This window comes from Ictalurus furcatus, chromosome 1 (assembly GCF_023375685.1).
Source record: "Ictalurus furcatus strain D&B chromosome 1, Billie_1.0, whole genome shotgun sequence".
Lineage (NCBI taxonomy): Eukaryota > Metazoa > Chordata > Actinopteri > Siluriformes > Ictaluridae > Ictalurus > Ictalurus furcatus.
The window spans coordinates 9,244,838-9,262,689 of NC_071255.1; the positions used below are offsets into that span (position 1 = coordinate 9,244,838).

General features: G+C 42.3%; 1 protein-coding gene across 4 annotated transcripts in view; it reads left to right on the forward strand.

Annotated features, from left to right (window-relative positions):
* The first annotated feature begins 1,101 nt into the window (after nt 1-1,101).
* The window catches only part of si:dkey-246i14.3 (ephrin A4), a 45,571-nt gene continuing 28,820 nt past the window's right edge, over nt 1,102-17,852 (forward strand). For all 4 annotated transcript variants that reach the window (XM_053623672.1, XM_053623680.1, XM_053623687.1 and 1 more), the window contains exon 1: nt 1,102-2,072. In XM_053623672.1, coding sequence (XP_053479647.1) covers nt 1,939-2,072 — 134 coding nt within the window. In that variant the 5' untranslated portion in view covers nt 1,102-1,938. The remainder of the gene's footprint in view (nt 2,073-17,852) is intronic.

The following is a 17,852-nucleotide window of genomic DNA, read 5'->3' on the forward strand; positions in this document are numbered from 1 at the left end:
GTTACCCATGCCATGCTCACTGACACACCCCTATACCATGACAGACTCTGGCTTTTGGACCTGACGCTGATAACAACTTGGATGGTCCTTTTCCTCTTTGGCCCGGAGAACACGACGGCTGTTTTATCCAAAAACTATTTGAAATGTTGACTCGTCGGACCACAAAACACGATTCCACTGTGCTACTGTCCATCTCAGATGAGACCGAGCCCAGAGAAGTCAGCGGCGCTTCTGGACAGTGTTGATGTATGGCTTCTGCTTTGCATAGTAAATCCTTAACTTGCATCTGTGGATAAATCTGGAATGACATGTTCGAAAAGCACATATGAGTGTGATGGTCCGGTGTCTACAAACTTTTGGCTATATGGTATAGATTGTCAAGTTTTACACAAATTTATGGAGTCCATGCCAGCCCAAGGCCACACTGTCATTATAACAAATAAGTACCAAAGATTAATAAATTTGGAAATAAATATTTCTAAGATTGTACCATTCAACATTTCACTCAAGTTGTTGCTAAAATCTATCTAGATATCTATCTATCTATCTATATATATCCATCCATCTTCTACAGTTTACTCCTTCTTCAGGGTCGCGGGGGAACCTGGAGCCTATCCCAGGGAGTATCGGGGTACACTCTGGACAGGGTGCCAGTCCATCGCAGGGCACAATCACATACACACTCACACACCCATTCATACATTACGGACACTTTAGACATGCCACTCAGCCTACCCTGTATGTCTTTGGACTGGGGGAGGAAACCGGAGTACCCGGAGGAAACGCCAGCAGCACGGGGAGAACATGCAAACTCCGCACACACATGGCCCCAGCGGAAATCGAACCCCGGACCTATCTATATATCGAACCCCGCCTCTATCTATCTATCTATCTATCTATCTCTCTCTCTCTCTCTCTCTCTCTCTCTCTCTCTATATATATATATATACTGAGTATGAAAAATTTTGAAAGACATTTTGCTTTAAAAAAGGGTTCATTCCCAATTCCCCCTAAGCATGGAGACTTTTGGGACAAAATTCTATAACTATAACTATTCATAATTCACAACAGGTGGTGGTGATGAGGAGAAAATCCTGATAACTGATGAATATGACCTTGCAATGACTCATCTAACTACTCACATAACTACTAACTAGACCAGCACACGACTCACCTCCAAGCCGTAGCTCCGCCTCTGCCTTTCCGCGATTGGTCCAAAGTTTTACGTGGCCCCTCCCTCTGCCCTTTACCTCTCGTGCTCAGTTTCTTCTGAAGTTAATCAGCGGACTGGAGACGCGTCAAATCTCTGTCACCTCTCAACAGTTCGGGTTTAGTTTAGTTTTTTGTTTTTTGTTTAAAAAAAAAACAAAAAACGCTAACTGCTTGTTTTTGCTCTCGGTATGTGCGACTAGGAGTACCCTTTTACATATGAATATATACTGAACTTGGAGTTTCATCTGAAGACAAGTGAAAATATGCCAGCACACGGAAACGCCTGGGGCTTGTGGAAATCCGTGCGAGTTGTATGAGGGAGAAGATTTTACCATTGAAAACGTCGAGGTGCCCTGTTTACGTTTTCGTTTGCTGAACTCTGAGAACTTAAACCACCACTGAACACATATTTCTTCTAGTAAATGCTGGGTTCGGTAAAAGAAAAACAACAACAACAACAACAACAACAACAACCAACCTGTACGGATATATTCCTGAGATTTATTCCTGAGATTTATTCCTGAGATTTATTCCTGAGCTTTATTCCTGAGCTTTATTCCTGAGCTCTTCTTCCAGAAGTCTAGAAGGTTCTGAAGGACTTTAGTGCATTTCTGACTCAGTTCATTCACCTCACTGACTACTAAAACTCCAAATCTCATGAGAGAGTGAATTTTATTTATTTGTTTTTATTAATTATTTTTTTAACATTTTTTTTGGGGGACCTGGATGCAGATAATGAGTTTTCTTCAGTTTTCCTCAGGACCTTCACACACGTTCACATTATTGATTCTCCTCATGCATGTGCACTCAAGTGCAGTAGCAAAACGACACATGGTCTACTGGAACTCTACCAACACCAGGTAACATCTCACATCTCACTGGGCCTCTCATTTTATTTAGATAAGGTGTGTGTGTGTGTGTGTGTGTGTGTGTGTGTGTATAGAAATAAATAAATAATAAGATGGACTGTACTGTCAGTGCTCTCGTTCAGATGCATGAATCGGAGTCAGATTTAGAGTCTACTGTGTTTAAAAGGCAGCACGACTTGTCTTTTTGTGTTTCCTCCACTTTTCCATGGACTCTCGTCCGACCCTTGTGAGTTCTGAGTGTTTTAGAACGGACTCGAAGCGAAGCCCGGCCTGAGGATGAACTCGGATGAAGTTCGGTCACGTTGAAGCTAAACATGCGACTGAATTGACAGAACTTCCTTGACTTAGACACGTCAAGTGGCTTTACAGCACTTCATCATCATCATCATCATCATCATCATCATCAACCCTGTTCCTCGAGCTGATTGTAGAGATTCGAGCAGATCAGATCAGGTTCGTCTGGAGTGGGTGTGTTGGATTAGGGCTGGGAGTGAATGCTGATTGAAATTTGACGATCACAGATCTACAGGCGTTGTTGTTTCGAGGCGTGTAGAGACACAGAAATCACATAAATATAGTGTGCGTGTTCTTGGGAATGTGATGTTCTTTCTGGCTTTCCAGTAGTTTATTGAGGGTCCAAGTGTTACGTGAGCCCTGATTGGCTGTTCAGTTTGTAAAAAGGCCCAAAGGACGACGTGGGCTCCACCCAACTCAGGAAGGCATGGACAAGTACCCGCTGCACTCAGACTCCCACGTACACACAGGAGTCTTTGCTCAGAATCGTAGAGCAGAGATGTGCACGCTACCTTATCCTTGACAAGAACTTTAAATTTAACCATAAATCTAAGTGCAAATTGCTGGCAAGTGTTTGTGTGTGTGTTTTTTTTTTTTTGTTTTTGTTTTTTTGTATTACTGATATTAAAGTTATGCCCTGGACTAATTAATGTACTAAATAAAACAACAGCATTATTAATAACACATGAGAAGAACCAATATATCGAGATGGCAAAATCCTAAATAATATATAAGGCCTGTATTATAAAAAGTCATAAAACACAAATGTTGGCACAGCAGATTTATTAAACCGCTTATGCATTCGGATTGCTGTATAATCCGTAGTGCTTTTGTTTCGGAAAATGAGCATGCACTATGGGGGGGAAAAAAACCCCTATAAAACAGAAAAATAAATTATAAAGGCAAATATATGATTGGATTGGGTTGGGGAACAAACAAACAGACAGATCCTAATACTCAACCAGGCAAGACCCAGGAGCCTGGTTGAGAGAACGGCTGCTGAATTATTATTATTATTATTATTATTATTATTATTTATTTTTTATCAGCTCTTTAGATCGTATATCTTCTACCATTTCGCTTTGCTCCTTGCCTGGTTCACCGTCTCTTCCTTCTGCTGTAAAGTGTTTTGATTTGCGTAATTCAGAGCACAGGAAACACAGACTGCAGCTGGATCATTTGCAGTCAACTGGCCTGTAGAAAAGAAAGCCAGAGCTCTACAGTGTTGCAGAGGCGAGGGGAAAACAAACAAACAAACAAACAAAAAAACCACTTATATATTACACACACACATACATACATGAGTACAGTATAACACAGTATTATGGTTTCCGATACTTATCATAGTCTAACCACACAGTTAAAAAAAAAAATAATAAAAAAAAAGGGCTTTGATATTCACATATTTGTCTAGAGAGTTTGGAAAGCTTAGGTAAGAGGTTTATTTATTTTTAATGTTATCGTAGTGTCGTAAATTACAATTATTATCAACGTTATTCTATATATTTTTTCAGTTCTTCTTCTTCTCTTAATAATAATAATAATAATAATATTATCCGGTTCGACTGGTCACTTCAATTTAATGTATTTAATCCAAACCTCAAAATCTCAGAAAAAAAACAGTAGCTGTGTAAATAACGTCATGTTTTCTGTAAAAGGAATGTTCGCTCTGTGCTTCCAAGAAACTGACCAAAATATTCTTGCACACATTTAAATTTGAATAATATTTAAGTACATTTGTAAATAATGAGCCTGATGTTTGTGCAGTTGAATGAGACAAATGTGTGATCACAAAAGGTGATGTTTGGAGCGTTTCATGAGAACCCACGCGACATGCAGCTGCAAGAAGCTTAAATATAATATGTGTAGTAACAGAACGCTGGTAACAAGAAAGCATAACAAGTCTACACTTTTCTATAGAGAAAAACCTGTTTACAAAGATTACCGTAGATTTCACACGTTGCGTCTGGAAATGACAGTTTTCACTGACACGACCTGTAATCATATAACTCCTCGTTTTTCACGTTATATCATCACACTTGTCTTCTGTATACTCCCATTATTATTATTATTATTATCATTATTATTATTGCAGGAATAATAAACATGATTACTATACATACGATAATGATTTACTGTACATGTACATCTTCATTACTAACTGCTAGCTGATATAAAGGAAGTAGTTGGTATATGCTTGTGCTTATAAAGATGTGAGTGTGTCATGATTTCATTCAGCCAGAGATGTAACGTTGGAGGAAAGAGCTTTTTTTCTTCTTCTTCTTCTTTTTTTGGTACATTCCTTCTTGTCCGCATGCCGTAAAAAGCCACGTGGCCAGGCGTGTGCCTGTAATATGGCAGTGGAAAACTAAAACGCTTCTTTTTCCCGATAAAGCGTACAGACATATATTTTTCCCTTTAACGAACGGTCAAATCGTGAGTATGTCTGTAACAGTTTTGACAGTGTGATGCTTTTAGGGCTGGATTGTTTTCTGGCATTCAGAGCAGCGATTTTCCTAGTGGAAGCCACACCTCCAGCTGAAAAAGGCTGCTGTTTTGTATCTGATTGTATATCATTAAGAAAGCGAGAAAGCTAGAAATCGGGGCGTCCGGGCGCCATGTTTTTCGCCTGCCCGCTTGCATCATGGCGGCCTGGAAATGGTTTCTAGAACCATCCGTCTTCTCCGACTACACTCGCACAGCTCGTACCATCCGCAGAAAAACGTCTGCTTTATCCTTTGTCGTTTTCACCCCGTAGTCTCACTTGACTCCGAGGGACCCGGAGGAGGAATGCAACACTCGCGGCCGATATTAGTATCGGAAAGGTTTGAGACGGTCTGTTAGGTAGCAAAAACTTTAGAACGTGTAGTTCTTTCTCAGCTTTCCAATCTCTTTCCTCACTTTTCTTAAGTAGTAGTGCGTAACTTCATGTGGAACTTGACACACAGGCTGCATAGATTGATGTACCATCCTTCTCTATGGAGGGCTGAGTATTTTCTGTCTGTGACTCACTTATGGAGCAAGCATGGACATAGTTCTTGTTACGAAACACCAGGAGCTTCTCTCTCTCTCTCGCGCTCTCTTTGGCAGTGTCTTGTTCTTTGTTTAACCCCGCCTCCTTGAAATCAGTTGCTGTTTTTTTGCCTGCGAGGTTGAATAACGATAGTCCTGCTAGGTTTTTGAAATTTCTCATGCGCTAATTCCTCATGTGAGGTCCAATTGTGTTTATGCCTAATTGATTCTGTTGTCTTAATGCGTGCACAAAAGCGTGTCCTTGTCTCTCTGTGTGTTTGTCTCTCACACACACATACACGGACAATGCAGTGTGTTTTGCTCCGCTGGTAACATAGGGGGCGGGACTGCGATGCACACGTACACGCTCGAATTAGTTTTCCGCACACCAACTGCAATTTCTCTTGTGATTGCGGCGAATTTCCGAAGGCCAACGCTGTGAAAGTCTCTTGCGTGCCTCCTCCTTTCATTAAACCGCCAGTTACTAGAACCTGCGAGCTGCAATCACGAGACCTACTTCTAAATAATTACCTTCCTGTTTTTACCCCCTTCTGGAGACTTCTTGCGCTTTTTGATTCTGCTCATGAAGAGCAGAATCTTTGCTTCTCTATTGCTTACAGATGGCATCTTTTATAGTCTGAACCTGCAGACCAATATATTTCAGCGTGCGCTGCCTAACTGCATGTCTTGCTCGGTCTTAATTGAGATAAAGCATGCAGCATCTCCTCTCTCGCATGTTTATTGATCTTCCAGGCCTACTGTTGTGATGGCGACGTAATCCGACGCGTAGGCTTTTTCGTAACGACGAAGCTTGCTCTGGTTCTAATCGTGAGCTTGTTTTAAAGCGTGTTTTGCGAAATTCTCTCCCCGCAAACGTTTCATCTATCACTCTTCCCTCTAAAGGACGCCCGAGTCACTAGGGATTGGAGAAGTTCGGAATAGTGCAGAGCAATTTTTCAGGCCGCTTGCCCTTAACCGCACTCCCCCAGACGTATTAGCCTACTACAAACTGCACCCGAGCTACATTTCCACTTCCAAGACATAACAGCCTGGAGATATATGCTACATTTATTACCGTAGACGGAAAGGGGGGAAAAAAAAAAAAAAAGATGATGATAAAGTCAGCTCAGGCTCATGCAGAGTCTCACCTTGAAATTTTCCCCGACAACCTCAGAAGGGGTTTAAATGCATCTGTTTAAGGTCATCGTTTTATATATGTATGAGATGTGGGTGATTAGGGCTTGTCGGCTACGCCGCTTCTGGACGGGCACGGCAAAGAAAGCAGGTTTCCTGGATATTTGACTAATATCGATAGCCATTCTCCATGCCGATGTTATCTGCTGCGATGCACCATTATCTCCCACCTCCATATTGACCAGTAGCGCTTCTCTCAGCAGGGTCGAGTCAATATCATGCAATTTTGCTACCCTTCGGATGCCCTGTGTGTGTGAATGTGTCTGTGTTGGTATGGCAGTCAGGGATCGGATCAACGTGTGAGACCTGTGAGACCAAATTAAGCCTTTTTCTGCATACTGTGTGTATGTATGTATGTATGTATATATATATATATATATATATATATATATATAATATATAAAATATATAAAAAATATATTATGTGTGTGTGCAGGCGAATCGACTTCTGTTTTGATTGAGTGAGCATGTAGAGCAGGAAATAATAAGATTTGCGGTATCGCATCTGCGTGTGTGTGTGTGTGTGAGAATTTTCAGTTCTCATGACATTTAGTCCTGGATCTGTTGCAACAGCATTAAAGTGAGTCTGCATGAATCACTGATTTATACATTACCTTCATTTTAGAGTCATGCGATGCGTTTCGTCGAGGAATAATGGCTGGATTAGCTGTAGGGTTCATTAGAAGGAAAGAAGTCAATTTTTAGTCGAAACACGCTCACTCGTTCGAACATGGAAGGCCCTTTCCAGCATCATCTACTGTACAAATGAAGGGTGTGGATATGTAGTCGACAAGCCCATATGCGTGTTGTTCAGAAAGAAAATGGCCACCTCTGCTACATGTTTACAGCGTCTTATGACCCCTTTCCCAACGCCAGACTCGTTCGGTTCACTCTTAGAGAAGCGTAGACTCGCTGTGGTAAGTGCATGTTGATTGGAGCTGTGGCGCGTGGAGCCGTTCTGTCGAGCCGTAGGGGTCTTCCTGAGAGTTTCAGCGTGTCTGAGTGAATAGTGTGTCTCAGGTGCGCCCAGTAGGGTTTGTTGTTCGATTGAAACGAAGCAGTTTTTTTTTGTCGTTGCTCTTTTGTTCCGAAAGCGAACCCTGCCAGGTTCCCCGCCCTTCGTCTAAGAAACCCAGCGCGAACTCCGAGCACGCGCGCACTCTCGGGAGAAAACCGAATTACGCAGAGCTGCCAAGGTATTACCGCGTATGTGAAATGATATTAGAGCGTAACGGAGAGGTATCCGCCGAGATATTCCATTTGCACCGTCTCCCGTCATGGGGATCAATTGCGAATTGGCAATCTTATTGACTCTCTCTCTTTTTTTTTTTTTTTTTTTTTTCTTTTTTTTTTGCAGTCTAACCCTGTGCAGTATAAAACGAATGCTGTCAAGCACGTGTGATATAAAAATGAACGCTCGCGTGTTAAATTAACCCTGGCGATACTAACGCGCAGACGTCTTTCCCCTGCAGTGCGGCTCCCAGCTCTGTTCGGTTGGTAAAGAACCGTCCTGGTCCGACTATCAGAACACGCGCTGCTCTTCAATCCAATCCCATTTTTATTCGTGTAGCGCTTTTAACAACGGACTTTCTCCCAAAGCAGCTTTACAGAAACATATCAGTCGAGGATCTAGATTTTAAACGTATGAATTTATCCCTAACGATCAAGCCAGAGGCGACGTTGGCGAAGAAATACGATATGAGGAAGAAACCTTAAGCGGAACCAGACTCAAAAGGGAACCCATCCTCATCTGGATGACACCGGGTTATAAATAAGTAAACCCCTTCTATAAATGCGCTGATACTACATGGTGAAATCGTGCAGGAAAATTCATTACAGTTTTTACACGAGGTCTGTTTTGTTGAACTTCTCCAATGTTCACTGATTGAGACATGAGTGCCTGTGGCAGTTGCAGTCCTAAAGCTATACTAGCAATTGTAGTCCTAAGCCATCATAGAAAAACTGTTCATATGAATTGCGGTCCAAAGGCATCTTTATGGTTTTTAAGTGGCACCATCCTCAGCAAAAAAAAATGTTCTTTAGGCTGCAAATCTGTTTCTGTTTCTGCTGGTCTGTTTGCTTTAGATTAGGAGAGGAAAGCTCTCCATGCTCGCACACCTCAGGCCATACTTCACGAACCACAATGACAATCTCTGCCATTATCGTTTCGACGCGTGTGCACGTACACACTGTATGTGCGCACGAGAGAGGGCAAAAAAGAGAAGCCAAGAGCAAGCTACACACGTTATTATTCTTTCTCGTTATTTATTTGTCTGAGCTTATGTTAACAGTATACAGAGACTGTCTGCATGCTTCAGCTATAAATATGGAAGATTTATGCACTTTGTTGTTGTTTTTTTTTTTAACCAAAATTTTGATTTGATTTCAGAATCCATATTCATATGTACACGAGTGAGACCTTTCCATATTATGTAAATCGTACTACTTCTTTTTTTTTTTTTGTTTGTTGTTGTTGTTGATGCTCATGATTTGAAAGTGAAATGCAAGGCAACGCACACTCAAACACTCAAACAAACAAAATTCGTATCAGGTTAATCTGGCTAATCTTTAAACTGTGGGTCATATTAAGATAGCAGCTCGTTGGTTAAAGGTTAATAATACATGGAGCTCCTGGAACAACAGCCGTTCATATCAGCGAGTCACACGTTGCACAAGTTCGCCGACCGCGTCGTTTTTCCGTACAGTAGGGCCACGCATTAGAAATGCTAATCTGCGGGCGGTCCGAAATAATGATCCATCGTGCTGCAGGTTGTAATCCGGTAAACGATACTTTTATTACCTGTTTTTACACAACACGCCATGTAGCACCATTACCTTGCTACCCCGTGAATGCCAAATGGCTCCGACTAAATTGCGCGAAAAGCTTTGAAGCATAAAGATGATGATTGTACGCTAGAAAGAGGGATACAGATAGAGATGTGGTATGATGGAAAGTGATGGTGATGCTAGCTCTGTAATGAAAATTGCAGGGCTGCGCCGCTTTTGAAACAGCGCTGTGCGGTTGTCCGTGCTGAATAAAACAAAACACACACACACAGACACACGCATCCCTGCGATGTTTATTTCAGCTTTATGCGTAATTACGTGGGGCCATCTTGCATGCATCTACAATGCATTATAATGTATGTGGTGTCGTCCGGTTTGTGTTTGTCCCCGAAGTGAATGCCTGTATAATATCATTTGCGGTTCTGTCACCGAGTGGCATTTTTCTGCTTTGTGGGTTTTTGTGTGCCGTGTGCTGATTTAAAGCACGGCTTCTTATCTCCGAGTGCTCTTATCTAAAGGGAGGGTCATTGTATTTTTCTTGTGCAACTTTCCTGTCATGTGACCTTTTTTTAAAAAAAAAAACAAAAAAAAACGTATTCACTCCGAGGCTTTGAAAGTGTCCGTTTTGTTCTTCCAGAGTTTGGACGTCAGAGAGCAGCCATTAATTTTTATCGCTCCGTGCTTACATGGCCGGTTCATGTTTCAATTTGTAATTCATCATTCCATTTTTCTCTCTCCATTAACCCCAGCATAGCTTTCTCAATCTCTCCCTCTCTCTCTCTCTCTCTCTCTCTCTCTCTCTCTCTCTCTCTCTCTCTCTCTTCTGAGATGGAAAAGACATTATGCCCGTGCTGGATGGATGGTGGCGAAGACAAGAAGGAAAAGGCATTAGGTAGAGTCAGGGAAAGAGGGTGGAAGGTGGCAGAGAATGAGCGAACAGCTTTCGGTTCCCTAAACAGCAAGAGGAAAGTCTCTAGGGAAAAGGGGACGAGGTGAGGGAGCAAGGGAGGAAAAGATGTCGGTGTGTATTACTGTCAGTGTCAGGTTGGAGGAGTGGCGAGGAAAAAAAAAAACTAACACACTTTCTGAGATTGAAGGGAGGACTTTTGGGATGTGTCTTCAATGTCAAACCACTGTGTGTGTGTGTGTGTGTGTGTGTGTGTGTGTGTGTGTGTATTGTGCAGTAGTAGTGTTGTGGTGGTGTATGCATGTTACAGGTGTTTATATTTACCTGTAATTACATAATTATACAATAGTGGGCCCATATGACTTAATTATTTTAATGAGTTAAAATGTATGGTGAGTGTAATGGAGTGTGTGTGTGTGTGTGTGTGTGTGTATGTATGTATGAGAGAGAGAGAGAGGGAGAGGGAGGGAGGAAGGAAACAGTGTTATTTTGTTTTAGGAGACATTGTACCGTGTGGAATGAGTGGTATGTTGGGTACGGTGCGGCGAGTTAAAATACCTCACGTATCGGTCTGTTTTAATAAGGATCAGGGTTTGGGGAACGTGCGCGTGCTTGCAGTATGACTCGTGCAGGAGTTGCGTTTCGTGTGTGTGCAGGTTTGGGTGTGTTGTATCGATCGTTATTGTAGTATAAACTGGCGATTCATGATTTTCAGGTTGTGAAAACGGATTTATTCTGTGTGTGTGTGTGTGTGTGTGTAGGTGCAGGAAACATGGCGTCGAAGCAAAGCCAACTTGACGTCGGTACTATTTTGTCGAGCAGATTGGCCTGTCGAAGCGTCGACCCTGTAGAATCGAACACTCCTGCTGAGGACTCTCGCGCAGGGGACGCATCAGCAGCGTTATTATGCGAGGAAATTGAACTGAACAAATATTTAATTTTTCCGTTCCAAAATGAAATGCGTGTGGGGGGGGGGTGGAAATCAGCGCGGATGAAAATTTGCATCAAGTCAGCTGCGACAGGCCAGCAATGCTCTCAGACCGCATTCGTTTTCGGTCTTCTTCTCAGCTTAACGACTTCAGCATGGCATTAGCGCACACACACACACACCCCTACAGGCACCTGTCTGAAGTGATATAGGAATACCTACATTTCCCCGCCATCTGGGACGAGGAGAATATACTGCCTGTGTGCGTGTAGTGATGGCGCATCTCATCCCTTGCTCCGTTTAATAGAACTCTACTGCTGCTCTTTTGATAACATGCTGGCTCATTACAGAACAAGAGTGCATTTTAATCTTGTACATAATTACCCACTATATATTGTCCTTGTTGTTAGTGCTTTCTTTTCACACCTGCATGCACTGTGTTTTATTTTTATTGAGCTGTGTGCTGTACTTCTTAAACCTACTACTGCTGACTTATGTAAAACGATGTCTAAGTACTTAAAGAACTTACACAATGCGGCTTGGATAAAAGGTTATAGACACTATAAGGCCCGTGACCATCACGCCAATATGTGGGTCTTCCCCAAACTGTTACCACAAAAGTCGGAAGCACGTAGTTGTATCGAATGTCTTTTGTATGCTGAACGCTGAAGCATTACAATTTCCCTTCACTGGAACTACAGGTCAAACCCAAACCTGTTCCAGCATGACAATGCCCCATGCACAAAGCGAGGTCCATGAAGACATGGTTTGCCAAAGTTGGAGTGGAAGAACTCGAGTGGATTGCACAGAGCCCTGACCTGAACCCCACTGAACACCTTTTGGATTGAATTGGAACCCTGACTGTGCACCAGGCCTCCTCACCTGAGATCAGTGCCGGACCTCACTAATGCTCTTGTGGCTGACCGAGCAAATTCCCACAACCACACTAAAAAATCTAATGGATAGCCTTACCAGAAGAGTGGCGCTTACTATAACAGTAAAGAGCCATCCATCTTGGTACACATCTCTGCCTGCCTGTGTGACATCTCGGACTGGATGCTCAACTTGGTAAAAACTTCTCGCCAATCCTGCCTGCCCCACATTCTACCACAGCCTCACCGTACAGCTAGGCTCAACCACTCTCAAACCAACCAGGACAGCCAGAAACCTTGGGGTGACTTTTGATGACCACTTGAACTTCACAGACCACATTTCAACAACTGCACGGTCCTGTAGGTTCATCAAGAAAATCAGACCCGATCTCACTGATCAGGCGACACAGCTACTAGTCCAGGCTCTTATCTCAGAACTGGACTACTGCAATGCACTACTCTCAGGCCTCCCAGCCATCTCCATCAAACCCCTTCAGATGATTCAGAATGCCCCAGCACACCTTGCCTTCAACCAGCCCAAAAAGACTCGTGTCACACCCCTCTTCATCTCCCCCCACTGGCTTCCTGTAGCCAGCCGCATCAAATTCAACACCTTGATGCTCACGTACAAGACCTTGTCTGGAACGGCACTCTCCTGGAGAAGAGTTAACAACTGATGCCTGGTAGTGCCAACTCAGCGAAGCATGAGGTCCCTTTCCAGAACCTTCAAACTGACTGTCCCTCAGTGGTGGAATGAACTTCCATCCACAATCTGGACCTCAGAATCTATCACGATCTTCAAAAAACTGCTAAAGACCCACCTCTCCCGTGAACATGTAACTAACCCCTAACTTGTCCCCTGGTCTCCTCTTCAAATGTGTGTTTTTTGTTTGTTTGTTTTTTTTTTTTAATATAAATCTACACTTACACTGGGTCTTCATACACCTCTACTCAGTGGACTTTGGTCCTCTAGAACTCGATTAAAAATCTTATAATCTTGTATTTGTAAGTCGCTTTGGATAAATGATGTGTAAAGAATGTAAAGCAAAAGGGAGGACTATGTCTGGAATGGGATGTTCAACAAGCACATATGGTCAGGTGCCCACAAACTTTTGGCCATATGGTGTATTTGTAAATTTGCAATGGGAGTCTGCCAAAATTCAGAAGAATTCACATTAGCCATTGTGTATGAAATGACTCATTATGAAAAACATCAGTATTGAGTCAGGGGAGGAAAAAAGAAACACTAAGGTTCTGTTCCTGTGAGAACTGCTGTGAGAAAATATTGTAATAGTAACTCCTAGTCAGAGCTGGAATTTGTCAGAGCAGGAGGTTGTTTTTTTGTTTGTTTTTTTTTTTTCGCAAGCGCACATCATATGCCAACTCGGATACGTCGACATGCCTGAAAGAAATCCAGGCGCCGCCAATTTTGGTTCGGCTTAACAAAGAGCTGCAGGCATCCTAACGGTTTTCTCCCTTCCCCTGCACAAGGCCTTGTTTTTTAACTAGCTCTCCCCTGTTCCCCTCAGAGAGACGGAGACCCGTGGAGAGCTTGTAATCTCTCACCACAGGCCTGTGCAAGCAGCGCACTCACGGATCATAAACGTTTCTCCACTTCAACAAGGCTGTAGCTAACCTTAGCCAGATAGCTGGAGCCATCGACGCTGTGCTGAACGAACACAGATATAGTTTTGTTAGGAGCGATTTCACTCACAACACAGCAGCAGATAATTACGTCCTCTGAGACGCGTTGCAAATCCTGCTAAATAGTACGCAAGCACACCAATGGTGTCATTGAAATAAAAGTATTTAGTATGTAAAATGTTGTTTTTTTTTTTTTTTTTTGTGACAGTACCTTGAATGCTCATTGAATATGTATGGCTTGCAACCGTCAGATTAATTCACATAGTAGAGATGGGAACTCCTGTTGAGGTCATCATGAAAGTTTCAAAAGTCTAACGATTAGTCTTGAGTCTTGTTATGGGGTGGTGAAAAGGGAAATATTTAAACAGTCGAAAAATCACAAACATTGGAAATTAGTTGTTATAATTCTATAAAGTGTTGAAGAAATTACATGGCTTGCTAATCTCACAGCTAATGAAGTTAGGTTGAGATAATAATGATAATGAGATAATGAATCTTTATTGGTCACACATCACTTTTCGTCGCATACCCCTCATGCCAGGAAGTTGGGGTCAGAGCGCAGGGTCAGCCATGATACAGCGCCCCTGGAGCAGAGAGGGTTAAGGGCCTTGCTCAAGGGCCCAACAGTGGTAGCTTGGCAGTGCTGCGGCTTGAACCCCCGACCTTCTGATCAGTAACCCAGAGCCTGGCAGTGCTTCAGTGGGACTGAATCTGGGTGGCCTTGGGACTGTCTTTGTTTTGAGGCGCTTTCCTGTTTTGGCTTTCAAAAAAAAAAGAAAAGAAAAGAAGACAATGCTGTTATGAAAATCAAGTGTACTTGCGGCTTGTCCAGTCTGCACTGCACTGCAACACAATTTTTGTGTTGCCTTTCATGGATTTTATTTTTTCTGCATGGGAGTGTCATCAGAACTGTGCTACTGTGCACGTGTGCAGCTTAGAGGAAGCAGTGCTTATCAGCCTGTTTTTTAAAAATATAAATTAACAAAAGGCTTTGTAAAGCAGTAACACCCTGAGCAGTATCGGTTTTGATTAAGTTGTATGATTTTTATCACAGCTCTTGTTTGTCCGTACATTAGAGCCCCGTTCTGTGCTTGGTCATTAGTTACAAACCAGCAAGCAGGGACAATATTTGCTTGTCCTGCATGACATCATTTTTATTGGCTCGGTGTTAAAATGGAGTTTATATTTACTTGGCATCATATTCGAGCTGTATGTAATTGTCTCTCTGTAATGCAGTACTGTAATGCATAGTATAAGTAAGACTTATTTATACGCCATCGTTCTTTTGATGCTTCTGTTATTTCACTTTAGGCTTTCTGAATTAAGGGTGGTTTAATCTCCGTCAGATCTGCAATTAGTTTTTAATTATGTTCTTTTCTTCTCCCTTTGTTAGGAGGCAGTCTGCAGTTGGTGCTTTGTATCAGGCAATTTTCAGCTTTTGTAATATGTGTGTGTGTGTGTGTGTGTGTGTGCGTGCGCGCGCTTGTGTGCTTGTGTGAGCGTAGCGCACTGTAGAGCATGGTTGCTGCTGTTTTGTGCACCGCGGGCACTGAGCTCTTGTGATGCCGGGCCCTTTGTGACCCGAGCTTGTTCTGAGGTGCAGCGGCTGGACGCCGAAACCCAATCAGACAGCCTGAATTGGAAGCATTTGGACAGAGACAGATGGAGTGCAGGGAGAGAAGACGAGGGAAATGAAGGCATGAGATGGAAAGAGAGAGTGTGTAAAAGGCACTTTTATCCCCAAAGATTACAATGCACTGACCGTGAACGAGTTTAAATAAATGCTGAGCATGGAATGGATGAGTGTTGGGGAAACAGATGAGTAAGAGAGAGAGGGAAGACGGAGAAGCGATGGAGAGCGAGCGGGAGACGCGTTTGACAGGAAAAGGAAGTGAGTCGGGTTGTTGATGAAGAGGGCGACTGATGGAGGGGAGTGAAGAGACGCTGTTAAGACGTGATGAACAGCACAAAATGAAAGAGTGGAAGATGGAAAGCAAATTAAAGAGACTGAACAGAACTGTGAAATGTCTTCTAGTGTTCGTGCACACACACACACACACACACACACACACACACACACACACACACTATTACTACTGGCTGCAAACATCTACAGACCTACTGTATGCGAACCTATACACACGCTCAAGCTTCGGAACAAGGTTGGGGAGATACCCACACTCGAGGGGAAAAAATAATGTAAGAATGAGATGACGTGACTGTCAGAGAGCAGAAGCGGAGAGCCAATGGCGAAGAGAATTTAAAGGCAGACTGACACGAAGAAAGCCAGTTTGTTTCTAGCCCGTCCAAAGCGTGACCCACTTTAGCGATGATGGATGCCCAGAGCAGCTCAGATTTATCGGTAGCGCTTATTTTTTAGCAGGCGCCATTTTCAGTACCCGCCCTAACCCACTTACTCCGACTGGGCATCCAGACCAAGAGCAGGGCTTGGCACGACATGGCACACTTTCACCAGGCTATCGCCATCACTTCAGCTAAATTTCCAATTTTCTATTCTTTACTTGAGGCGTTTGCCTTCACTCTTGTTCATACCGTAGTCAAACGAAGATGTCTCGTCTAACCCTCACGTTCTGTGCAATATAACCTCAGCCCTTTCTTTTTATTTTAGTGCTGTCATAAACGAAACCTCACTTTGAAAATATATAATGTCTTAGATTCGTGCCTGTTACAAGCAGTTTAGACCACAGCGCTGTTGAATTCTTGATCGATCGGTCCGAATGGGCTGATTCGTTTTCCATAACAGCAGCTCTGACAGTTGTGCCAGCTGCAAGACAAATCACAGGTTTATACAGGGTTATATTCATGTTATTGTTTCTATAGTAACAGCACATTCACAGGGACTTGTATGGCAGATGTCTAAAACTAATAATAATCAGATTTTATAAATGTGCTGTTATTTTGTTATTAAAAAAAAAACCCATATAATTGTTGATATAGTGAAGTTTTCTATAAGGAGACGTTATTTAACATTTATGGAAGGAGCCGCCAGCGTCAGCGCTTTGTAAGTCAGTGGGGTTTTCCCCTACAGGAAAGTCTTCCAGACAGAGGACAAGCTGTCTTTTTCGCTTTTTTCCCCCGTCTTATTTAATTCCGAAAGAAAAAAAAAAGCCAGGCTGATTGGGTGTGTAATAGGGACTAATTTGTGTCATGGACATTCTACAACATTATACAATTATAAATCATTAAAAAAAAAAAGTATGACTGACTTTAATGAATAAAAAATAATAATTTGTGGTAAATCGCTGCGGTATAAGAGGAATAAAACCCTTTTGGACATGCTGTTATATTGGAAAATAATCAGCGTCATAGTGGTAACAGTAACAACACCTTCTCACCCTGACTGATCTCATGTCGACATCATAAGTTATGATACTACACTTTTGTGAGATATTGAGAGTATCGCGTATTTGTTTACTTATTTATTGTTATTTAAAAAGGAGCAATGGCAGTTTCTGGAAGCAGCTGATTTGGTGTAAAAAAAAAAAAAAAAAATCTACTGTTATGCATATTTCAAATATTTGAAATATTTTCGGCGCCAAGTCATTTTTGTAGACGTGAAATAAAAATATAATCGAACCAATTTGAAAATAAACTGATTATGTTTTAAATGCAACCCTATTTTGCTGGCAGTTGGTTACCAAACCTATATATCTCGTATATAGCGTAGAAATGTATTTTTAAATATTGTGATGTGGTGTATTTTTTTTATTTTTTTTTTTTTTGTCATATTTCCAACCCTTAGCGCTTACATAAATAATATTTATGGAGATATGCAAAACTTCAAATTTTCTGAATGGAAATAAGAGATGAAGGGAATGTGACTGAGACTAATCCTTTTAGTTTTGTTTAATATTCACATTTAGAAAAGTTAAGCAAAGCACATAAATCTTTATGTTGGAGGGGAAAAAAGTGCCTTATAGTAAAGATATAAAAATGAGTCATTTTGAGCAGATCACGAGGGTTAAGGCAGAGGATGCGAGGCTGTGTTTAAGGCACGCAGAGCTCTCATTAGCTTGAGGTTTTGGAAGTCGAGATGGAGGGACGGGCAGAGCGAGGGAGGGAAGGCTGGCACGGAGCCTGGTTCCGGACTGGCTTGCGCCCAGGCCACGACA